The 25,723-nt window shown below is 40.3% G+C and overlaps 1 protein-coding gene across 1 annotated transcript in view; it reads right to left on the minus strand.

Annotated features, from left to right (window-relative positions):
* LOC112445031 (fibroblast growth factor 13-like) overlaps window positions 1-23,169 on the minus strand; it is a 75,017-nt gene extending 51,848 nt beyond the window's left edge. Inside the window, 5 exon segments of the mRNA XM_024988473.2 lie at window positions 15,440-15,543; window positions 20,916-20,928; window positions 20,930-21,027; window positions 22,915-22,939; window positions 22,941-23,169. Of these exon segments, the coding sequence (XP_024844241.1) occupies window positions 15,440-15,543; window positions 20,916-20,928; window positions 20,930-21,027; window positions 22,915-22,939; window positions 22,941-23,102 (402 nt within the window). The 5' untranslated portion in view covers window positions 23,103-23,169.
* Window positions 23,170-25,723: the final 2,554 nt, after the last annotated feature.

Below are 25,723 nucleotides of genomic sequence, written 5' to 3' on the forward strand. Positions count from 1 at the left end.
TTGGCAAGTGGGTTCTTTACCACTAGAGCCATCTGGGAAGCCCAAGGAAGGGAGCTACCTGAGTTTATACTTTTATCTAAACTGGACTTAGAAGCTGCATTCTCAGCTTTCTAGCTCAGGGTGCCCACCTTGGGATTCCCTGGACAATTGTGACATTACTACCTATTCAACAGTGTTTCTCATGTATAAGAGAGGACATGATTTATCAAGTGGCATTTTATTCATCACTATCTTGCAATGGTGACAGAGACTTGGTAAACACTCAAGCCTCCATGAGGAAGGGGGGAAGCCCACGTGTAGTCTGGCTCTCCAAATGGTTCCTTTCTAAACTGTGGTGTTCTTGATTCAGCCATCTCTTATTATGGAAATGAAAGAAATAATTTCATTTCTCTCATTCGTTGGCCTCTAACACAGCAAAATGTTCTATCATCTTCTATCATTTATTAAATATTAGTAGAGTATGTATGAGATATTTAATAACGAATTTGGTATGGAGGGGGGATATAAAAGGAGGGCACGCCATTCTTACCCACAAATAGCTTAAAATAAGGTTTGAGGATGCTCGATTTACACACAAGAAACACCTGGGGAATAAAAGAGGTACATGAAAATATGACATACAGTCTGCTCTGAAACATAAAGTGAGGCCCTGTGATGTTTATGCAGGCGTTTCTAAGGTTGTAATGCTGCAGGGTAATTGTCTGATACTGTCACATACTTCTTTAATCTCTGTATTTACAATTGGCTTAATGAAGCCAAACAGAGTAGGGCCTTAAGGACATGTAATCCAGCTTCTATCAAGGGACTTTTGCTAAATAAAAATTTGAAGACTGGAAGTTCTTCCATGAGTAATTCAGGAGAGGAGGGAATGACTGTAGACAAAGCAAATGATAAAGCAAAAACAAACAAGAGTGTCTATCTCATTTGAATTCAGAATGTCATACCTGAAGGCAAAATGAACTACTGGGTATCCTTATAAAAGAAATTTTCAATTGAAAGCAGGAATTAAAATTGAGTTGGTAAGGAAGCTTCTTTGAGCAACCACAGAGACAATAAAACTGTCTGGAGGAACAATTTGCCGTTGAATTAAGTGGGATGACCACAGAAGTTACATGATTGCTTTGGGGACTACAGTTAGTATCATAGTAGCAAAAAAAAACGTTCTAAGACCTCTGGAAGATATGTGAATCTGCCATGAGATCACATCAGAGGTGGTGATGCTGAAATTCCACAGAAGATCAAGATGCATGAAACAACTAGAGAAAAGTTCATGTATGTTGCAAGAAAGGCACTGAATTTTTCTTGGCCAACACTGCCTCACATATAAACATTAGGTACATACCTGCAACTTCTGGAATAATGAAGAATTCTTTCAGTGTGACTCTAGGCCATAATGATCAAACAGATTTTATTGGACAAAAGGATGAATTTCACATTACTAATTTTGGGTTTATTGTCACAAAATATACTTATTTTGACTTTGCGTTTAATTCAGCAGTACAACATGGTGATCCAAAAGCAGTACTTTTTTTTTGGATCATTTGTTACACACACATACTATGATGTAAGCAATAGGGCTAAGAAAGAGGAAATCACCATATTTGATATTATGTGTTTTTGATATTATTACTACATTGGGTTCTCTCTATAAATCTAACCTTAGAATCCTAGAGATAGGAAAAACTTAGAATAAAAACTTCTTTTACAGCAAACTTTCTTTCGCATGACACAAGCTAAACTCTCTCAACAGGATCATCCTTTACAGAAAGAGTACATTTATATCAAGGGTCTCCCATGAACTTTGACTCATCATGGATTCTGGCAAAGTGGCTCTGTATATGGCTTCCTGAATGATTAATTTCCTCAATATATCAAATGAAACACTGGTCCATGACAAAATGGAAATGGATTTGGTGGCAAGAATAACAACAAATAAAGGTTTAATAAAATCTCATACAAAAGACAAATTTCCTCTATTACTGCTGTATTTAGATAAACTCCCCATGAAAAATGTTATTGTTTTTAATGTCTTGCTGCTAACTTTTAAGAACAAAGTTTTCCCTTAAATTCTAAGAGAAAAATACATTAATTATGCAAAAGTGACCCTGGTTGGCTTAGATTTCCCCTTAATGCTCCAACAAATGTTTGAAAATGCACTGTAGCCACTCGACTGGGTGATACCATATGCTAATACATAACTTATGAAATAGTCATTGATTCCAAGAAATTAAAAGTTGGTAACACTCAGAAAGTGTGCTTACAAATGTGAAATGGGAACACGATGAACAATTTGTGAAGTAATTAACTAATGTGCCATAAATGAGCAACTTGCTGATGAGACTTTCCAGGTTTTTTCAGTGGGTCCTACTTTCATTTCCCTGAACTGGGAACCAGATGAAGTTTGACATCCCTCAGGTTAAGGGAGTACCGAGCCATTTAAAAATCAGGATTTAACTACTAATAGACGCTAGAAGTGAAAGTTGCTCAATCGTGTCCGACTCTTTGTGACCCCATGGACTGCAGCCTGTCAGGCTCTTCTGTCCATGGGATTCTCCAGGCAAAAATACTGGAATGGGTTGCCATTTCCTTCTCCAGGGGATCATCCCAACGCAGGGATTGAACCTGAGTCTCCTGCATTGCAGGCAAATTCTTTACCGTTTGAGCTACGAGGGAAGCCCAATAGATGCTATGTACTCAATAAATCAGTGGGTCTCAATCTCATACTCTTATGACACATTTCATACAGAGGGATCTCTATACAAATGACAGTGAGGTCTTGGGAGAACTTTTCAGATTACTGAATTCTAGATTTGATGAACTCTATATACTGCTAGCTAAGAAAATTATATCATATTAAAGAAATGATTTAAGGAAATTATGCAAATGACACCTAGACTTGAGTATTAGGCAGGTATGCATAGAAACAGGCTAGAATTGTATGTTTGTAAAACCTCTCAACAGAGAAGGCAATGGCACCCCACTCCAGTACTCTTGCCTGGAAAATACCATGGACGGAGGAGCCTGGTAGGCTGCAGTCCATGGGGTCGCTAGGAGTCAGACACGACTGAGAGACTTCACTTTCAGTTTTCACTTTCATGCATTGGAGAAGGAAATGGCAACCCACTCCAGTGTTCTTGCCTGGAGAATCCCAGGGATGGGGGAGGCTGGTGAGCTGCTGTCTCTAGGGTCGCACAGAGTCAGACACGACTGAAGTGACTTAGCAGCAGCAGCAAAGCCTCTCAAAGGATGACTCAAGTCACCATTCAATGACGCATAACAATACTCCAGGAAATAACAATAATAATAAACACTCAATTAGGCACCGGTGGTTAAAGCAAAGCAAAACTCCAAACCAACTAATTGTCCATCTTCTTTCAGCAGGCTTTTTTATATCAGCATTTAGTCAGTTACAATAACCACCCTATCACAGCACCAATCAACTCTCATTATGGTTCCAATTTTTAAACTCAGGCAGCTCACAATTATCCTGACAAAAATGCCAAGTATTTCCCTCTTCCAAAAAGAAGATCGACCATATAAAAAGACTATTGTATAAATGCTTCTATATTTGCCATAAAAAACACAGTGTCAAATATTCTGACAGAAAATTCTAAGCAAAATAACAAGAGAGTCTGAGCTTTAGGTGAGTGATAGAACCATTTAAAACCTGTTTGCAGAGCTACCTGAATGAATTATTAGCACAAATGGGGAAAAAAGGCAATGATGGCAAACGTATTTGAAAAGATCTGCCATCATATAATCTCCTCTACTGACTCACTGAATTCCTGTCATTTCATGGCATATCTTTACCACTATGGTGGCAACAGGGGTTATGGGGCCTGGGCCAGGTCACCCGGACTGTTGAACCCAGAAGGTGGAGCGTCACCCTTATAGCCTAGTTGGAATTTCAGACCACTTATAATCTTGTGGAAGAAAGAGTGAAGTTTCCTTTTTCATTTTGGGTCCCTGAAACTGACAAGACTGAGGTGTCTCGACTGACAGAAAGTTCTGAAACAAATCTAGTCCAGAATTGTTTCAAAACCATCTGGAATTCTTCTACTTCTTTAATACTATCACTCCTCACCAGTTTGCTTCCATCTTTTGATATTATGATGGTACACAATTACAAAAACAGTACTACCATCCCGCCAGCTGGTTGTCAAACTTCCTCTCTGCATCCACACGAAGGTGACAGCTAGGAGACCAGAGCCCTTACCTCTTTGACAGCAAGAACCATGCAAATAGATGAATATCTCCACAGACAGTAAAAGACAAACAAAACACACCCTACCCCTCAACCTTGAGGTCAAAATCCACTAGTCTCACCAAGGCTTGAGAGGTTCAAGAAAGCTGCTGTTTGAGGGATGGTGAAAGACGAATTATGGAGATAAAAAAGCACCCACCCACCCCCGCACCCCGACTCTGGAGAGAGGGCATACCAAAAAAGCTTCCAAACCATGGAAAATAAAACGCTGCTCTGTGTGCCCCAAGTGTGAACAAAAATCAGGCCATGGTCCAGAGCAAAGAAAAGCACTGAGCAAAACCAGCCATCACGGTCCCCTTGACCTCTTTTCTCTAGGTTAATTATTGGTTTGAATAAAGTCTCATGCCTAGATCAAAGACACTGGCACTTAAAGTGTTTCCTGAGCCTATTATCTTATGCGAAATTTAAGAATTGTTAGATTCAAATACCCTTGTGACATGCAAATGCTTTGTTTCATGGACTGCCCTACTGGAATCAGAACTTTTTTGGTCTGAGCAAATGACTCTCTGGAATAGAAGAGAAGAAAGAAACAAAGTCAGTGGGTTAGGTGACTTCCCTTGCTGGTGAGGATATTACGAATGTAAATATAACAAACAGCTTCAATAAATGTGCTTTTTATCCATTTGCTGTCTCTAGTGTTAAATACCTATCTAACCACCCACCTAGTCAGAAACAAGTGGTCATTTCCTACCAGTGATCTTCATGGCAAATGAGGAAATGGAGCCAGATTTTGACCCTACAATTTCCTCTTGCTCTGAGACCCCTCTTACTCAGTGACCACATCAATATATATTTAACGCAACTGGTAAATTTCCACAATGATGCACCCTCCCCCACCCCCATCCCCAAGGACATTCAAATTGTTTCCCTATATGGAATTTCTTACAGTGAATTCTAGATTAAAAATATCATTGCCAGGAAATGGCAACCCACTCCAGTATTCTTGCCTGGAGAATCCCATGGACAAAGGAGCCTGGTGGGCTACAGTCCATGGGGTTGCAAAGAGTCGGACACGACTGAGCGACTAACACACACACACACACACACACACACACACACACACACGAGGCTGCCCAACTAGGGGAGAAACAGGTTATGTTGATCCCTCCAGCAGTAGATCAACTGTTAACGATTAGGGCTCGGAACTTAGGACAAATCTCCTTATGTGCACTATAAACTCCAGCCATCGTCAGTAGAAATCAACGTGATCACAGGGCTGCCTAGTATCTGAGGATGTTGACAGATATCTGGTCGTTGATTGGTTGATAAAGCTCTTGGGCTATTTCAGGCCCAGATGTGTGACTGGGCTTTCTGAGACTGGAGGAATGGAGGGAGGTTTCAGCACATTTGTATGTTAAAGGTTATGAATTAACTATTAATAATAGCTAATCTAGAAAGTATATAAATTAACTATACTCTAATATAAAATAAAATTTAAAAAATTAAATAAGATATATGACACAGTATAAAAATACTCAGCTTCTGATCTCTCCTAGGCTTTGCCTATAACTTCTTCAGTGGAAAGAGTCTGCAAAGTATTAACACTTGTATTATGGTAAATCATCCTTATGATGATGTGGGCAGGGACCAGGGAATACTGTATATAATACTTTTGAGAATTTTTTAATCAAACCAACAAGCAAACACTTTTGTTGTTGTAGCCTTGCTGATTTGGGGGCCAGATTATAGCAATGGGTTTGTTATGCACAGGATTTTCTGTTATGCTATTTGCTATACACAAAGGAGTATACCTGTTGACATCTCATTTCTGAAAGCTATCACTGTCATTTTCTAGTGTCTCTTTGTCAATTATGACAGTGTCATGGGATGATTCATACCCTCCCTCTGTTAGGCATCTTTTCATCCTTTGTATTTTTACAATCTATGTCCTAACACCTTGGGGTGGTTACTTACATTTGACTTTTCCAAATCTCTACAACAATTTTTTTTCTCACGTAAAAAATGGACATCATCTCTCATTCTAGCTACTTGTTTTATGCTGAGCCAGAATTCCTATAACATCTGAGGCCCTTATGGAAGGAGATGTAACATGGCTACTGGCTATATGTTAAATCTTTTTAAGAAATCAATTGAGGCTTTTCCAGTACTTTCACTTCCAAGACTGTCAAAAGCAGTTAGCATCAGAGAATCTGATGAATAACTTAATCAGAATTTTAGTACAGACGTGTTATCTATTCACACATTCAGCCTGGGCAAAACATATTAAATGTATTAGTCAGGGGCTTGCCAGTTATTAACCTTGGTTACAGCTATTATAATGATCAGAGAAACGCTTTCATTTAAAGTTTCCCTGTTCAGAAGTCACAATTCCCTTTAAGCAGTGTAACCATTGAAACCAGTGCTGTTGCCTTCAATTTTTTTTTCTCATGTCTCAGTAATTCACTTTCTTATATAATCTTGAAATGTTAACACTTGCAAGGAAGGATGGAAGGTTAAAATTGGCCCTTTTAACTTATTTTAAATATTTCAAAGGCTTGACAGAAATAATGTGCTTTGTCCTTATTCTTTATTATATACATCTTTACTAATTTAATAAATATTTATTTAAAAGGTAATTTTTGCTGGGCATTGCTCTCTGACTAAGAGGGAGGTGGAGAAAAATAAAACCAGTTATTCCTTAATGAGCATAGGATTTATTAGGCAAACTATTCTTAAATATAGCTTTCATGGAAAAAAGGATAATAAGAAAAAGGGTCTTGATAAGCTCTGTGTTTTCCTATCACACTGTAGATTAACATTATACTAAAAAAACTATACAAACAAGAAAACAGGGACTAAAAACAATGCCTATACCAAGCCATGAGATTCACTGAATGATTACATAAAATATAGCTAAAAAGTCTTTTTGCTCTGTTTTATAAAGCTATCAAGCGTTATCAAATATGTTGCTAGAGCAATCTCTAAAGGTATTACACATTTGGTGCAGGGTATGTATTTAAAACTGAATTATTTTAGGAATTCCATAATAATTCATCCTGTAATAGCAACAGAGCTATGAACATAAAATTGGTTTCTTTCATTATCTTTCATGTGTTGTGGGTGTATGCATATGTGTACATGTGTGTGTATTACCTCCTTACATCTAGTTTTACTTGCTAAAATTCTTCTTTGTTATTCTTGCCAGTTATTTTATTTATTAGCTCCAACAGACTGGCTTTTTTTCCTAAAAATATGAATTTAGCTTCTGAGTTAAAGCCATGAGACACTCTTTTAAATATGTATCCCAATGACCTTTCATTTGGATTATTTTTTCAACTTGGCCTCAAAAACAGAATTGAGAGCCAATCTTATTCTATTTAGCTACAACTACTATTGTTTCCTTGATTTCTGAGAAAGTACTATCCTCAGTCATTTTCTCCACCTAAGAAATGAAGAGCTTCACCCTGAATAATTTACCAGTTTGGTTATTTCTTTTTTAGGGAGAAAAGAGAGAAGGCCCTTGACTTTGAAGGCACAACCAACCAGAATCATCTAATTTCACATTCAAATAATGCCAAGCTAGATTTTCTTTCACATTTGAATGAAATTTCCATTAACTGCAAAGAGAACTAAACATGTGAAATAATCTGTGACTTAGGAAATGTGTTTTGGGTTTGAAAATTATGCTGATTCACCGGTATTCTGAAGGAATACCTAAGATGAATACAGATACTTTGGTATATTTTTCACTACAATAATTATAATGACCTCTAGTTCAATAGTACCAATATAATAACTGCAAGCCTCTTCAAAACATAAAATTTGTCTCCTTGAGCTAGCAGAGTCATTCATTAACAAATAAAATGTGCTTGTTTTCTTTGCCTTTCTTCCTGTAAAATAATCCCATTGTTTACATTTCCCATTTTATTGATACCACTCAGAAATAGGGATGTATGCGTATAATTACCCTTACAACCATTAGTCTGAACTGAAAATGTCAATCAAAAATGTTTAATCCCACAGCCCGTGGAAACAAAAAAGTTTTCTAGATGTGAGTGAGTGAAAGTCGCTCAGTTGTGTCCAACTCTTTGTGACTCCATAAACTATACAGTCCATGGAATTCTCCAGGCCAAAATACTGGAGTGGGTAGCCCTTCCCTTCTCCAGGGGATCTTCCCAAACCAGGGATCGAACCCAGGTCTCCCACGTTGCAGGAGGATTCTTTACCACCTGAGCCACCAGAGAAGCCTTTTCTAGAGGTAGGTACCAAAATTTGGAATCTAAGTTTTTGAGTCATAAACACTAAACATAAACTAATGTTTTAATTAGAAGGTAAAATTTGTGTCTACTTGTTTTGTAGGGAGCGCTATACATGATGGCTACTGGCTATATGCAAAATCCATAATGATCATTTTCTTCTGCATTGGATATGATAGTGCTCATGTTCATTTGAAATGTATTTTCTTTTATAACCGAGTTAATCCCACTTCCCTAAAGAGCAGTAATGTTTAAACCAGTGCCCTTTCACTTAATTCTATTAAATTGAAAAGTCTGTCATAATAACCCCAGAAATTAAATTATACAAACTTGCTGATATACAGATTTGACATAACTCAAACATTTTACATGCTACAAATGTTTGCTGGGAGTACCTTCATCACTGTGAATTGATCGATGAATTCATCTAAACTTTAACATCCTTTCTGTATTAGAATATGGGCTTGAGCTGTGAAGCCATATCACTGAAAATTAGATCTTAAATTGTCACATACTAAAATCAGAGAAACTAAACAAATCTGTAAAAGAGTAAGTTCTCAGATGACAGCTAAATGTCCTGAACATCTGAGGCCTCTTAATATAAACAATCCCCCTACATACAGTATGAAATCAAAACATGTATCAGAATGCATTTTAATTTACCTGGACAATTTAAATTTCCATTAAATAATGGAATTTAAGCTTAGTGACTAGAATGCTGAACCCAGGAAATTTTTGTTGTTGAATTGCATTTTTTATGACACTTGTTCATTTTGGGGAAAATTTATTAAATTTTCTCAACCTCAAATTAGCTTATAGTAAATTGTATGGTCTATCTAAAAAAAAAAAAAACAAAAACAAATGGTCATTTCTCAGTTTATGACTAATTATCCTATTTTTCTAAAGAGATTTGGGATACCTGAAAATATCATGTTAAAAACTGCATTCTTGAGAGCAAGTATTTACTCAAAGTGTCTCCCAATGGATTGTTTGCTAGTTGCCACAAAATAAATTTAAAAAGCAAGAACTATACAGTGGAAAGTCAGTCAACATCTTGAATGGATCATCAAAATTAACATCTGTGATGGGAGAAGAAACTTGCTAAGTTTAAACTAGGTAAAAATAATTCGATAGAGAAGGAAAATGTCCCCTTAATTCAGATCCCAAGTCTGCCTGGGCCCACGGGATCAGTAACACACACTGCTTCATTCCCATTGCATCAAGCTAACACTCAGGGAGACCTGCTTTCTGGTCTTGCATCTAGTTTGCCCAGGACCATAAAACAGCAGTTAAAATCACTCTTAAAAGTCCTCTCTAGAAATACATGAATAGAAAAGTTTTGCCTGTCAAAGGATTTCTACTTATCTACACATTTTAGCTACCCCTACAGTAACCCAAGCAACACTGTGTACTTTGGAAATGGAAAACAAGTGTTGATGAATGATAAATAATTAGGCAGGGAAAAATGCTGTTACTAAGTTCTGGAACATTTCAAAATCAAAAGATAATGCTTTGGGCTCGGCTTTGAATCTTTACTATCTTGTCTCTAATACCTGTTATTATTCCTCTATTAAAATAGATACTAGGACATTAATAACACTTTTACATTTAAGACTTGATTTCCTTTAGTTAATGTTTATTTCAAGCAACTTTGAAATATGTATAACAAATAGCTTTATATGAGTAAGTTTTGAAGAACTCTCAAAAGCTTCTGTACAACTCATTATTCTTTTTTTTTCATTATTCTTGGTAAAGAAAAATCAAAGGTATGAACAAAGTTCTCTATACACAATGAATAATAATTTCCTTACAGTTCTAGAAAGACTTAGTTATATCAAGGACAAAAGTAAATATGTTATGAAATAATGGCTAATTATGATTCTCTGTGCCACAGATGGTTTCTCACTGCCACTTGAGCCTACATCAAGTCTGCCCCCATGGCAACAAGGAAAAAAGGGAGGGAGGGGGGAAAAGGTGCAAAAATCCTGAGATTAATCATGGAAAGCAAATTGCTCTCTGTAGCAATAACAACATGGAGGTATTGTTTCTTTGTTTAATGGCCAAAGGGGAGTAAGAAAGGGCAAAAGTGTAAAATTGAATTTGAAAGAAATCAAGGGATGTAGAAGCAGAAATGCAAAAGAAGACAGGAAACAGAAAAGAAAATAAAATAAGAAAGCTCTTCCAAGGATCAGCATTTTCTTTCATCTCAAGAAATAGTCCTTCAGAAATGTAAAAGCAATTTGTTTGCAAGAACAGAAAAAGATCAGTTTCAGAAATTTCAGATATGGGACAGAGTGTCTATAAATGCATGGTTTCCAACTTCACTGGGGGTGGAGGTGGTTCTCAGTGCTACTCAGCAATCATTTTCCTTACTTGTGTTATTAGTGGTTTTCAACCCAGGCTACACATTAGAATCAGCTGGGGAGCCTTAGAAACTATTCCTACACAGACTCCCCCCTCAGATATTTTGATATTATTGGTTCCTATTTAGCACACAGAATGGAATTTTCTTAAATGTCCTCAGGTGATCCTAATAGGTAACTAAGATTGTGAACTATCATCCAACCAGGGGTCAAAAACCATTTTTTTAAATAAAGGACTGCTGCTGCTGCTGCTGCTGCTAAGTCGCTTCAGTCGTGTCAGACTCTGTGCGACCCCGTAGATGGCAGCCCACCAGGCTCCCCTGTCCCTGGGATTCTCCAGGCAAGAACACTGGAGTGGGTTGCCATTTCCTTCTCCAATGCATGAAAGTGAAAAGTGAAAGTGAAGTCGCTCAGTCGTGTTCGACTCTAGTGACCCCATGGACTGCAGCCCACCAGGCTCCTCCGTCCACAGGATTTTCCAGGCAAAAGTACTGGAGTGGGGTGCCATTGCCTTCTCCGTTATAAAGGACAAGATAATAAATAATTAAGGCTTTGTGGGGCAACTATTCAACTCTGCCTTTGTATTGCAAAACTTTTGAATGGGTGTGACTGTGTCCCAGTAAAACTTTATTTACAAAAATAGGTGGTAGGCCTGATTTGGCCTGTGGGCCAGTTTATCCACCCCTGGTCATTAGACTGTCTCTTTCCTCTCCCTTTTTCTAAAACCACTGTTGCAAACCTTCACCCTGTGTCATCCTTATGCCTGATTTTTAGCTGATTACTCTTTATCTTGCTTCAATCATCCAGCTGGAAATTCTTCAACTTCCTTGTCCATCACCTGCAGATTCAGTGCACCTATGTTGACACCTGTCCTCATCGATTTACTGTAGAAGCAGCATCTCAAGGTGAATCTGATCTTCTCACATATTCAATTCCATCACTCTCTCTCTGACTCCTTTGAGACCCTAAGGATCCCATCTCCTATGTCTTCAACATCTCCATCTCTACTGGCTCTTGACCTTCAGCTAACAAATATATTTAAGAGTCTTAGGCAAAGAACCCTCAAAGCCTTCTTCAATTCCGTGTCCTCCTCTAAATACTCACTCGTGTCTCCCCTTCCCTTAGACATTCTACAGCTACTGCCTGTCCTGTCTCTTCCCATTCACTCTTCAAGTCACTGCAGTCTAGCTTCTGTCTCTACTACTCCACTCAAGGTGCTCTTATCAAGAATGCTCAAGACCTTCATATGGTAAATTTCTAGTTCTTGTTTTATTTGTTTTCTTTGAAGCATCTGACATTGTTGACTCTTCCAAAAACCCTCTCCCCACTTGTTTTTTACAATGCTATGGCATCTGTCACAATTTGTTCTTCTGTTGCAGGGCTTCCATGCTATTATTGCCTAATATTATTTGACAAACTCTTTTTTTGCTTCTCATGCTATGTATTCCTCAGCTATTCTCATGGCAACAGCCACCACCTACATGTGATAACTCTCACATTTTATCCCTAGCTCACACCTCTTTCTCAAGCTCTAGGGTCATATATTCAAATACCTATGCCAACCTGTACTTGGGTATCCTTTTTTTCCTACTATTGTTTTTCTTTTATTCTCCATCTTGGTTAATCGCTCACCATCAACTCAACTGCCAAAGATATAATTCTCACTCTCTTTCAGGGACCCTAATAATACTGTGCACATTTTAAACAACGTCTACCTGAAGATATTTCACTTCTATCTGTGCAGTGGATGGCAACTATATATGTTCAACCATACATGGTGCTCCTGTTTTCCCTCCAAATCCAAACAGCCACCAAATGCTCATGATTCTACCTCTGAAATACCTCCTGAATCCATCTCCTTTTAGCCCCTGCCACTGCAAATGTTTTAAGGCAGACTTTACTCAGCCCTCACCAAGATATTTTTGATAACTTCCTAACAGATTTTTTTCCTTGCTATAGCAGTAGCCTCTGTTTCCTGTTCCTCTTTTCGCTTCCTCCTCGGGTCACTGTCCAATCCTATTTTCTCTAACAAAACTGCCTGCCATATTTCAGGAGTAAAAGTGCCATGATTTTACGTAAGGGACTAGTGATCCTTTCTCTTTAGTTACCCATTCTTCTTGACGAGATAAGATGTCATTTGGCTTTTTGGTCTTGTGGTGCTAAAATCACTAAGACAGGCAATATCCTCAGAGTCGGAGTGCTACACTTTAAATAAGATGATAATAAATGAATCACCCACTAAGGATGGTGATCAATGTGGTGATGGGACTCCAAGTCACAATCAGTAAGAAGTAATGGGAAGAATCAGAAGATTTATCCTGGAGAAGATTCCAATTCTTTCCTGGAGGAGATGAATTTGGATATCTTTTTCCTCTGAACTCCAGGATTATCAATCAGACATCTCTCCTCCTTAACCAAAATATAGCTTCTTTTCTTTAATAGGAAATATTTAAGATTTCTTTTCCTTAATGGGATATGTGTACAAAGAGACCCATATTTGCTATAGATTAGCCTGCCTACCAAAGAAAGGAAGCCCATCCATCTACAATGCTGAGTCCCCTGGAAGGCCTTCCTTAGAAATGAGCTCACATTGACATTTACCATTTGCTAGAATAATGGTCAACTTGAATGGTAGGGTATGAGTTTTGACATCAATTCCTTCCATGTAATACTCTTGCCCTAATTTTCTTAAGTAGGAGCATGTGTCATACTAACTAACTTACATGACATTTTCTCATTCTAACTTAAGTATTATTTCCAAACTGTTTAAAAACATTTACTATTGCCAGATTAAAAAAAAAAAAAATCCAATCCTCTCATCAGGGCACCTCAATGGTGACCACAACTCAGGGAAATTCTGGATGCGTTACCAGTAATGACTTCCTATGTCATCTGCTATTTACCTTCTCAAAAGTATGCCCCATGTATTCCATTTAGTTCCCATGCCTGCACAGGAGTTGCAGAAAGCAATCATTTCTTTTATGAAAAACCTACCTTTGCATCTGGTCCTGGTGAGGTAGTCTGTTGATCTAAATAAAGTTAATTAAAATACTTCATTGTTAAATTACCTTACCTCAATGCACAAATCTGAAAACAAATCCCTTTTCCTATTGTTTTTAATAACGTGTGTGTATGTGAGTGTTAGTCACTCAGTCACATCTGACTCTTTGCTACTCCATTGACTATAGCCCGCCAGGCTCCTCTGTCCATGGAATTCTCCAGGCAAGAATACTGGAGTGGGTTGCCATTCCCTTCTCCAGGGCATCTTCCCGACCCAGGGATAGAACCTGGGTCTTTTGTACTGCAGGCAGATTCTTTACCATCTGTGCCACCAGGGAAGCCCTGCTTAGCCATGTATTTAATAAACTGAAAGATCTCATTTAGTTTGAGATACATTCAAATCTTGCATTTGTAAAAAGGATAAAACCCCTGCATTTATTTAACAATAAGACAGTAGAAATGGCCTGATGGGAATGCTGATAGGGACTGATATTTGAAGATTATGCTGCTAATCTTTTATTGTAAAATCTGAAATGTTCTACCCCAGTTTACCAAATGAATGAGCCCTTTGGTTCTACTCTTCTCCCTCCCCTCTTTCTCATCCTAGCCTCTGAAAAACAGAGTTATGCTTTGCTTTCATCATTTCTAAGAATCTTTCTACATACCTGGCTTTGAAATAAATTTAAGGGACAGGCCAGAGCAAGAGTGTTTAAAGGTAACCACTTTTGCACTTTGAGGAATAGATATCTTTAGTTATGGTAATAGACTGCTTCAAGGCTATCTAGAAGAAAGTCTGACAAGCAATTTTCTCCATTTTTAACATCTTATCCTTTTCTTAGACTGTATGAAATTCAAAACAAAGATTTGAAAAATCCATATATTAAGTGGTTTCCTCTAATCAGTAACTAGATCTACTGCTAACAGTAAAATCCTAACCCTGGCACTGTACCATTTTTGCCTATATTTAAATATAAAATTTTAAAAAGCTTAATGTGGCCCCAGGTTCCTAGCTGAACTGTTGTCTACATTGCTTATAAATTTCTTGAGAAAAGTTTCACTTTTTACTCCATTCATCACAAACTTCTAAGAAAAAGCCAAGCTGGAATTTGTATGTAAGAAGAGTGTACTTGATGGAAAAATAGTACTTAGAGATAGCAAACATGACCTAATAGAACTGAAAGGTAAGATAAAGAAACACTTCTGAAACTGTTCTTTGTGTCCTAGAGTTGATTTGAGGAAGTGGTCTTATTAATTTCCTTAGGAGTAAACATGGATAGATATATGTTGAACTGAGTTGTACAAATGGCTTTGCTTTCCACAGTTGCAAAGCAAGTCTGCAAGATAGACATTTGGGTTGAAAATAACAACCCAAATGCCAATGTATGCAAAAATGCTTAGTGAGTCTTTGAATTTTCTATCAAAAATGTTAGCTTCAAATGATTAATTAGTAATACATATACTTTCATTGGAAATTAATTTGTCTTTTTTAATATTTCCATCCAGAACACTCCTCCTTGAATTACACAAACCTGCAGTGATAACACATATGTAGCAATTTCCCTTCATATCAGATGAAAACTAGAATAATCAAAACATGAGCACAGTGAAAGACTTACCGAGGTGTACAGGTATCCCTCGCTGTTCATTGCCAAATACAGCTTGGTTTGAACTCCTTGAATAGCCACCACTCGAAGACCCACAGGGATGAGGTTAAACAGAGCTGCAGCCAAAAACAATGTGAAAACAAGGTTACAATATCAAATTCCATAGCTTTTCAATGTTTCCAGCAGGGCTCTCTGGTCTTTCAAAAGTAAAGTCTGCTTGGTAAGAACATTCATATATGTACATATGGATAGATAGATATGGATGATAAAGCCTCTTCTACCTTTCAGTACCCTCAATTCATGGTTGTAGTCACATAATGGGGATGTAATTTTCAAACACCCTGGAGAAAATGGAAGGTAATTCCATGGTTTGTACAGTGTTGGAGGTGGGGAATCTTGATGCTTCTGAAGTGATCCAGTTCCAGGAATTAGTTTACATATTAAATAACTTTATCTTCAACAAACCAAGGTTTTAAACTGCTCTCTTAGACAACTGCTGAGATTCACAGACACAGATATGATCTACCAGTTGGGGAGAGATTCCTAGAATCTTAGAAAAGACAGTAGTCCAACTCTTTCACCTAAATTATCTGTATTATTTCTGACACAGTAAAAAAAAAAAAAAGAAATCCAGGACTTGAAAAAAAAAAAAAAGTCACATTTTGGAATCTCATGTTCCCAGAGTAGTATTTCTTAAAGAACATTTTTTTAAGATGGGGTTCAGAGGGGTCTTAGCTTTTAGTCTCTGGGAGCAAAGGTTATAGGAATAAAAACAACAAACTTGAGAGTTTTATTTAATTTTTTTTCCTAAATAGTTGTAAGTGGGCAGCTGGCTGGTGCCAAAGAGGACTTCATTTCTCCATTTGAAGGTCTGATTGCGTGAAACTTACATCCCGGCTGTCCTCACAATCACACACCACTCACTGGAGAAAACCAGTGGGTGTCTTCCCCCTACCAGCTGTCTACTCCCTCCTACACCAGGAATAAAAATAAAACAGTACATTTTTAAAACATAGTGCTTGCCACACACATCTTTTGAAAATAGCCTGTGCACCTTTCTCTCAAGAGTCCTAGACCAATGTTGACGATTTTTGCTTTGGTGTGTAAGTTTATGGAGGATGATAAATCGGTCTGCTATCATTTCTGTGAGCAAGAACGTAGTCACCCCGTGGGCAGGAATATTTTTTCTCAGATCTCTTATCTTGATGTATATATATTCTACTGCAGTAGGTGGAGTTATAGAGATGAGAAATATTAATGAAGAACTCAATATTCCTTGGTGAGCCTACAATGTACCTTTCCCTTAAAATCAGGGTGTTACCACAGAGGAGCTAGGACAGATTGTATGGTGCAAAATGCAAGTGTTCCTGCCACATGCTGCTGATGGCACTTCATTCAATACTCATCATATTAAAAGCTGTGCCCTTCTGTTATGTGAGGTGAAGGAAAGGAATTGCACAGATTGCAAACTAGGATCTCATGCTATATTTGACCATGCAGTGCCCAGGAATGAAGTCTGATCTTGTTCAGCATGTCATGTATTTGTTCCATCTCTTTCTGTGATGGCACCTTGCTCACGGCAGGTGCTCAACACACATTTGTGGACTGCTAGCAATCTGTATGGTGAAATCATGATATTATATTTTTGAAATGTAATAGATCACGGTCCCATTACATAACAGTTCAGAGGTTTAAAATTCTGATATCTAAGAAATCAAATGAAATCAAACAAAAACCTCCTTATGGGTTTGGCTTAAAAGGCATAGCACTAGACAACTATAACACCAGCGTATGCTGGAGTCCTAGTTTAATCAAACTAATAGATGATGATCGATGACAGGTAATAAAGGATATTTAGAATTGTTTCTAGAACTCCATTGTTTACAATATTCTGAACCTTCTTAGTTCCCTGAATACAGGTGGTAACAAGCAAAAAAAAAAAAAGAGAAAGAAAGAGAGAAATATTTGATTTTCACCATGTGCCCCAACTACTCTGACGTGTGTTTTAATGGGCAATAAAATGTTTAATTCTCAAACATCAGATAGCAGTAGAAGGAAGAGAAGCAAAGAATATGAGTAACCCATGCCCAGGATTATCTATCCCTGAATAATGGTATGAACTATACAGTGGCACACGGATTTTTCACTATGTACCATAGATATCTGTGATGCCCGATTCAAAAATAAAAAATACCACGCTAAAATAAAAAAATGAAGAAAACAGCAAAAGTGGAGAGTGACTGGTGATACCAGTCCAACTGTTTTTCTTTAGACATTTAATATCATAAACATTTAAGATCATTAAGATGAATTTATGATCAATTAAGATCATAAACAGGCTTGTCTGTCTAAAGGGACAGTCTTTCTAGATAAAAATGCAAAGAAATTATTACATCAAGGGTGATCTTGCACAGATTAAGTATTCTCCAATATGCCTCTGTTTCTCTAAATCTGGAGTACTTCTTCATGGACTTAGGATATTATTTTGATTAGGATGAAAATATGCTAAGCATGAGAAGAAAACAATGGATTTTATGTGTGTATCTAAAACACATTCATTAAACATCTGATCTCTCTTCTTCCATTTCTGTCAAAATTTTGAGGAAGAAATAAAAGGGCCCCATTTCTTGTCTCCTGTTGTATCTACATAAAAACAAACTCCTTGTACATTGAAAGACCCATTTTTCTTAGAGATGTGCACAGAGTTGGCACTCAGTGTTTGCTTAATACAAAAAGGAGGCCATCTTTTTGTTTATCAGTTGGGTTAAGATCAACTTCTCAAAGGGAGCAATTTAAAAAGTATATATTAATGTTGATCAGAAAGACTTGACCCATTAAATTGGTAACACTACTGGAGGTTTGAAAGGAAAGTTGCCTATTCTAACATGGCCCTCACTGAGTCCAAGGCAGATATAATAAAACTGCTCTCATGAAATGTCTATCATCTTTTCCTTTTCAGGGGGCAATACATAATTTACAATGGCTGATTTGTTCATGGTGAGATTTTACTGGACTGATATTTACCATTGTAATAAAGCTACCTAAGGTTAGCTTAAATGCATAATACCAAATATATGTTTTCAGAAATAGATGTATCTTGGTAAGTGTGAATTGATTTGTTTTATCATGATCTGGCTTATCATGTCAGAATTAAAATATCATAAAATCAACCAAGGTGAACCAAGTGAGAAAAAAATATGATGAAAAACCCTAAAAATTAAGAAAAATATAAACATAAATAACAAGGATGCATATTAAGGAAATAGTATATTAACAAAATAAATAATGAATGCCAAGAAAATTGCTTGGCTTTAGGGGGGAAAAAAGAATACATCTACATAGTTAGACTTCCATTTTAATGATGATCATTTTAATGATCACTTTAACCATTAAGTATTCTTGTTTCCTGATGACTTACACCCTACAATATACTCAAGTGGGAAGACAAGCTAGCCCGCCGGCCTCTGATCATACTTGGCAGCTGGGGCAGAGTCAAGCCCCAAAGGCTTGCTATTTCTTTTGAGACACTTTTCATTTGTGTGCTTCATCTTATGGTAACACTCACCCTTGGCTGACTCACCTCTCATTATTTCATTCTGCCTAAACACAGATTCTGGCTCTTTTAAGGCCCAACAATATCATTAGTATGCAGAAATGCCATGCATATCAGTCAGTTATAAGACAACCAGGAGCTATGCATATGCAGGAACTGAAAAGTAAAACTGACTACCTGAGTCCACAGTTAAGAAATGGAGCTTTATTTACATACACACGTGTGTGTGTGTATACGTATGTGTCTATGTGTAGATATATGTGTGTGTGTATAGTACTCTACAATGACTACATACACTGTGATCTTGAGGTGTGTGCCGTATCACTGCTTATACAATAAATGAATCATCCGGGTTTTTTTTCCTTTTCGGGAAAGGCATGTGAACATTGGACCCAAAATAAACTTTTCCACTGATTTCTGCACTAATCTGCAGAAAATGTTAAAAGTAACTGAGGGAAAACCTGACTGGGTGGGGGTCATTAGCAGCTGATCATCAACTTCCTCTCAGTAATGCCCAACGAATCCGTTTTGCTGAGGCACTTTGGAAAGAGGAGCAGCTTTGTTGTTGTTCAGTCGTGAAGTTGGGTCCAACTCTTTGCGACCCCATGGACTGTAGCAATTCATGGGAATGTTTTATGATGGACTCACGTCTGTTACAGGGGAACAGTAAAACCCTCTAATTAGCCTTGACTCATTTTTTCAAATAGAAGACTATACCTGAAAGAACATCTAGCATACTCATTGTAGAACTGCAACAGTAACAGCATTTTGCAAAACAGTGAAGAACGATAAAATCGTTTATATATGGAACTTTTTCATCCTAGGTACCCACAGAGCTTTCTTTAAAGGTAATTAAAGGTGACTTCCTCTTGAGGTCTTGCCTTGGTCATCAATCAGCCCAGGAAGCTTTCTTAAAAGATGTGAAACTCTTTTAACATTCAACATTGGAACCCTTGTCTATGGCTTTGCTCTCTCTAGCCCTGTACCTCTGAAAATGCTGCAGAGAACTTGTTAGCTTTCAGATGGGCTTTTCTTGGCAATGGCACAATTTCTGGGAGATTAATGAAGTCTGAGGGAAATGAAATATAAATTATGGAAAATTGGGAAGGAATTGTGAGAACTAGGTGATTTAGCCTCATGAAATATTGAATATGTCTACAGCAATCTTCTAATTGCAAAAAAAAAAAAAACAAAAAACCACCAATTATCATCATTGAAGAGGGTGTCACTATTAAGGAGTTCATGCATTTATGACTCCAAATAAATAAAGCCTATCACAAAAGGTTATATAACATCTTGGAATCATTATCCTTCAGTAACTGGAAATAAAACTAACTTTCTTTTTGATGTGTTTCTCTTTTAGGTTCACCATGATGGTCTCCAATTTGGTCTTGACTTAAACCATGACTAAAAATAGAATGCTCAAAGAAATCTCTTTACCCACCTGTGGAAGTATCTCAATGTTAAAATCCCAATTAGTCTGAGAATTATCAGTGTGTGTAGGGCAGGGGGAACAGAAGTGAAAGCTTGTAATGATGAATTCTCCTGACATGAAACCACTCTTCTCTCTTGGGATGAGACCGGTGCTTAAGAGTAGAGATAACTGTGCTATTTCAGGATCAGTGTGGGGGTGAGTAAATTTTCTGTGGGAAAAAAGTAATAAAATCCAAAGGACAGCCATAAATCTATCCAGATTACCATGGAGATGACATTTGGATTGTTCTTCAGATGGTGTCAACATTATTTGCTACCGTTCACTATTTTAGATATTTTTATGTTCCCCTTCCTTTAGGCTAACCTGCTGAAATGGGATTATATAGTGCTGACTCTATTTTGGATTCACTTCGGGATTAAGCAGGGTTGTTTACATAAAGAAAGAAAGAAAGTGTCAACAATATGTTGGGATATACTATTATTTATTTTGCAGTCACTTACTGTAAGTGCTGTCCTTCATCTTTGGTGCCATCAATAGTTCCATCTGCCTGCAGCTGCAAGTGGTAACCTTGTCGACTGTATAGTTTGGTAACTATACCCTTAAGCTGAGGCTCTGCAAAGAGAAAGATGGTTGGGGTCAATTGATAAGTTGTGCACATATGGTTTGAAAAGACTTAGAATTCGAATTCCATTTACAAATTTTAGTGGAAAAAAGGTCAAACGACACTTTTTATAAAGAGTCCTCTGAAAAAAGGAAAACAAGCAAACAAACTGCAAGTTTCAGAACCAACCTTCAGACTGAAGAAACATTTGACTGCCACCTGGTAACATTGGTAAAGCCCTAAAGCTACTGACAGCAGAGACAGTTTCTGATGGCGTGTCCTTTGGCTTACAGAGTGGCACTTCATCTCATTGAGCATTCAAATGGCTTGGCAAGTGGCATATTCTGCCTTTTAACAATGTGCCACTTCTCATGCGGAAGGAAAAGAGAAACACTAAGATGAGATTTAGAGTGGTTTTCCAAGCAGGGACCAAAACACACCAGCAAAAGTTTCCCTCAGAATTACCACAATTGGAATAAAGCATCCCCTCCATTCTAAGAAGGTTAAAAATGCATAAACAACCTGGAACCCCATCAAAGGATTTCTATTTAGAAAATTGAGCCGCCATACAAAAAAGGAGGGGAGAGAGGGAGAATTAAAACAAAACATATTAATTTCTCCTTAGGGGAAAATGCGTGCAAAGAGCCGGGGTTTTGTTGGTGGGGAGGAAAGAAAATTAGTTCATATTTATTTCAAATTTAGTATCAGAAATGTAATTATCCAAAATATGTGCTCTCAAGATAATTTTCAATTATGAATCACCATAGATTAATGAAGCACCTCATTTATCAATAACCGCCATGCTATCCAAAATTTGCTTTTATTGAATACAGACACCTGCACTGAAATGATATTTATGTCATTATTCAGACCACATAATCATGCTGTGCCACCGCTTAAACCTGTTTCAAAGCAAGCCTAATTTACAGCCCATTCCTTAAAAACTTCGAGCAAGCAGAAAATTTATGTCTGCATGTTTCATTCCAGGATGTGTAAGAACGCACAATAGCGAAATAACAGACTGATACGTCAGAAATTCTGTAATATGTATTTAGTACAAGTAAGAAAATTGAGTAAAGGATCCATTTGGTTAAGAAGAGCCCAAGAAGCTGCTTCTTCGCCTGAAGGTAAACCTTGACGCAACCCGACACCTCGAGCTGTGTGAATTTCCCCTGGCGCCGGAACCACCGCGCTGCTCTTCTCACTGAATTGGTTCAAAAGGACCCACGATCTGGTTAAATTCTCTCTTCAATCCTGCATTTTAGGAGCAAGTAACCAACCAATTTGACTAGTCGAACCAGATCACTAAGCTCTCGGCCACAGGTCTAGGAATCCACCCCCTCCTCTCCAGCAAATATTTCAAAGCTACACCACAAGTCTGTCCCAGTAAGCTTAAAAGTGACCAAAGAAACAGAATGCCTAGACAGCGGAAGCCCAGGGTCCTTGGGGGTAGAAGCTGGGAGGGGAAGGGTCAGCGCTTCGGGGATGAAGGCCAGGGAGGGATTCCCCTCCCTGGAGGGAGGGGTGGGCAGGGGTCTGCCCAGCTCCGCGCCTGCAAAACACGCCATACACACGGCTGCCCAGAGCGCCCGAGCTTGCACACATGTGGCCTGTCTGGAAGCTGATGGCGCGCCCGCTGGGCAGGGTATGCCCCCCAGCTCTGCGCCTGTCCCACGGCAGTTGCAATGCAGCAAGTCTTGTTACTGTTACGAAGGAGGCGAGAGAGGGATCGCTTCCCACGCACGCAGACCAGCTAGGTGGCCACATCCGCACTAGATGGGCCACCGACAAAACTCACCTCCGCTTCCATCCCACGCCCCCCAGCCCCCTCCACACTCGTAAAGTACGGAGAGAGGGAAAAAAAAAAAAAAAGAGCCAGCCAAGAGCCCCCTTCCAACCTGGTCTCCTTCTGCGCCTCTTCTTTGGAGCCGAAGAGTTTGACCCGGGAAAAGACGTTTAACTTGTTTTTGTCGCAGCTGGTCTTGCCTTTGCTGGGGCTGCTGACACACTTGCAGGCGTTCGATTTCTCGCGCTCGCGGGCTTGTCGCTTCTGCCGGATGAGCGAGCTGGCGATAGCCGCCGCCATGGCCACGACGCCCACCACCACCACTTCTTTCGCGGCTCCTCTCCGGGTTCGCCTCCTCCTCCCGCGCCTCCGCGCTCGCCCGGTCGGACTCGCGCCTCCGCCGCCTTAGTCTCCGGAGCCGGCGCTTGCCCGGGCTTCTCGGCGCTCGGCTTCAGCCGAGGAGGGGGCTCAGCATCCCGGCGAGCTCCTCCGGCGGTGGTCCGGCTCCCGCGCGGGCGGCCGCCTTGCCTGGGTCCGAGCCCGACGCCACAGCCCAGGGCCGGGATCGCGGGCGGAGACTGGCTGGCCAGGCGGTGGCGGCAGAGCGGCGCTAGTGCGTGCGCTCGGCCCCTGCGGCCCGGAGGACACTGTGCGAGTCCAAGTGGCTCGGGTCGGAGTTTTGGCGGCACCCCCCGCCGGTGCCGCGCGGAGGGGGCCGGAGGAGGGAGGCGGGCGGAGGGAGGGAGCGCGGGCGGCGAGAGAGAGGCCGGGAGCGCGGGCGGCGGCAGGGAGGGGGGATGGAGGAACCGGTGCGGGGTAGGGGGGGGTGGGTTGGGGGGGCGCGCCCTCGCCCTGGCCCCTCCGAGCCTCCCACTAGTCCTTGCAACTTCTTGGCCCGCCGATTCCGGGAAAAGTTGGCCCGTGCCAGCTTTCCGACGCGGCTCAAACAGGTAATGGCCTCGCATCTTCGCTGCCGCCGCTGGCCGCCGCTTGCTGCTCTGGGCGCGGCACCGACTCAGTATAGGAATTCTGTCGCCGCAGGCACCCTCCGGAAGAGCGCGACGGCCTCCCGCGGCCCCCTCCCCCGGTGGCCCCTCCCTCCCGGAGCCCAGCCCGCTGGCGCCCCGCCGCCGGCCGCCCCCACCCGCCCCATCCCCCAAGTCCCCGGCGGGCCGCTCGGGCTAACACCTGTCGGGGCTCCGGCACTGCCCCATCTCCCAAACCCTCCTCCCCAGAGGAGCCTCGGGCGGAAACAGTGATGGAGGAGACACCGGATGAGGCACTTGGGTTGGAGGAGCGGGGAGGGAGGTGGGGTTGCTTGGAGATGGGGGATGGCGGAGTGGGATGTTCTGTTACTGGGTAATTCTGAGTTGGCCCCATGACGCCCGGGCTGGAGCCCAGTGGAAGTTCGCCAGCCCCTTGCCCCAGGCTGGACTCACAACACGCACTCCCCTCCTAACACACTCGCTGAGGTTTTTCGCATGGCGACACTTGTAGCCATTCAGGAGCGAGGCCGGGGCTCGCAGACTGGTTCAGCCTCCCCCCGCGGCAGCAGCAGAAGCGCAGGCACTGCAGAGCTGCGCCCGCACACCACGCTGCCACCCAGTGGTTTTTGCTGACTTTTCATTTCAGGCCAGTTTGTGCCTTCCGAACCCCGTTTTCCCTCTGCGCCCCTCACTGTTCAGTTCGGCTTTGGGATCCACGCAAAGAAGTCGTGTACAGAAGCAGTATCTGAGAAATGCAGAGCTGAGCCTTTCTTTAAGCTCTGGCGCGTCTCCAGTATCCTAACTTCTTCTTCTTCTTTTTTTTTTTTAATTTCCCCTGCTCCTCAAGCTCAGGCAGCCTGCCTCCCTCCAATTCAGGAATCAAGTGTGGCTTTTTGCTCGCCTCACTCAATTCACAAGTTCTGCCCCATCTCTTACTGATTTCTATGCCAGAAAGGAAGCCCCTCAACAGTAGGTCGGCTCTGACATGGAGCTATCACTACTTGCTCTGTCGACTAGACCTCCAGCTCTTTTCAGAACTGCTGTAGATGCAAAACCAAACGCCCAGGCTCTGGTCCTTTCCTGAGCTCTTGGGCCTGAGCCTCAACTAAGAAACTGAAATTTTCAGGGCTCCTTACTTTTAGCCCGTCAGAGTTAAAGCTCTTGAACCTTCTGTACATTTCACTGCTCCACCGGGTAAGCTTGCTGCCACCTCCCTTCCACCTTTCCCCAATCTTGAAGTGTCTCTTGCCTACGGTAAGCACAACTGTGTCTGCTGAAGTGCACTGGCCTGAAGTTGCAGTGACTGAAATGGATAGACACGGGACAATGATGCCCAACAGTCTGAAATTTCTTGCAGGTTAGTCTTACTGCTCTTTTGTGCTTGCATTTTCCCAAGAGAAAAGGAGGACAAGGTAGAAGAATTTTAGCATCTCAAGTCCACTGAAGTATCTTTAGACTTTAATTCATGGGGAAAAAATCCTGGACTCTGAACGCCTTAAAAATTGGGACTGGGTTTTGGTCCCACTATATTTCCCATTCCCTGGCATGTTTCCTGTCACATAGTTTAAGCTCAAGAAAAGTTTATTAAAAATAATTGACAAGTGACTGACTGATACTGATTCTGAAGGGTACAAAGATGTTTCCTGGGCTCAGAAGGTATTTGATTTAAATCCCAACTACAATGAAGGGAAATAATCTCCCCAAAAGAGGGGTTGAAAGCAGCTCTGACCAGGACCAATATTTGGGTGTGGGATGGACAGTTAAGAGGTTCCTACTCAGTGTGCATGCTTTTACCTTCTGCTGTATACTGCCTTCAAGAATCCACCCCCCCCCCACTACCACCACAAACCCACCTTTTTTCCCTCTGTTTCTTTCTTGGGACCTTGCACCAAAGCAGGCATGACAAAGCTAAAGAAAAACAGAGTCCTGATTCAG

The sequence above is a fragment of the Bos taurus genome, chromosome X (genome assembly GCF_002263795.3).
Source record: "Bos taurus isolate L1 Dominette 01449 registration number 42190680 breed Hereford chromosome X, ARS-UCD2.0, whole genome shotgun sequence".
NCBI lineage: Eukaryota > Metazoa > Chordata > Mammalia > Artiodactyla > Bovidae > Bos > Bos taurus.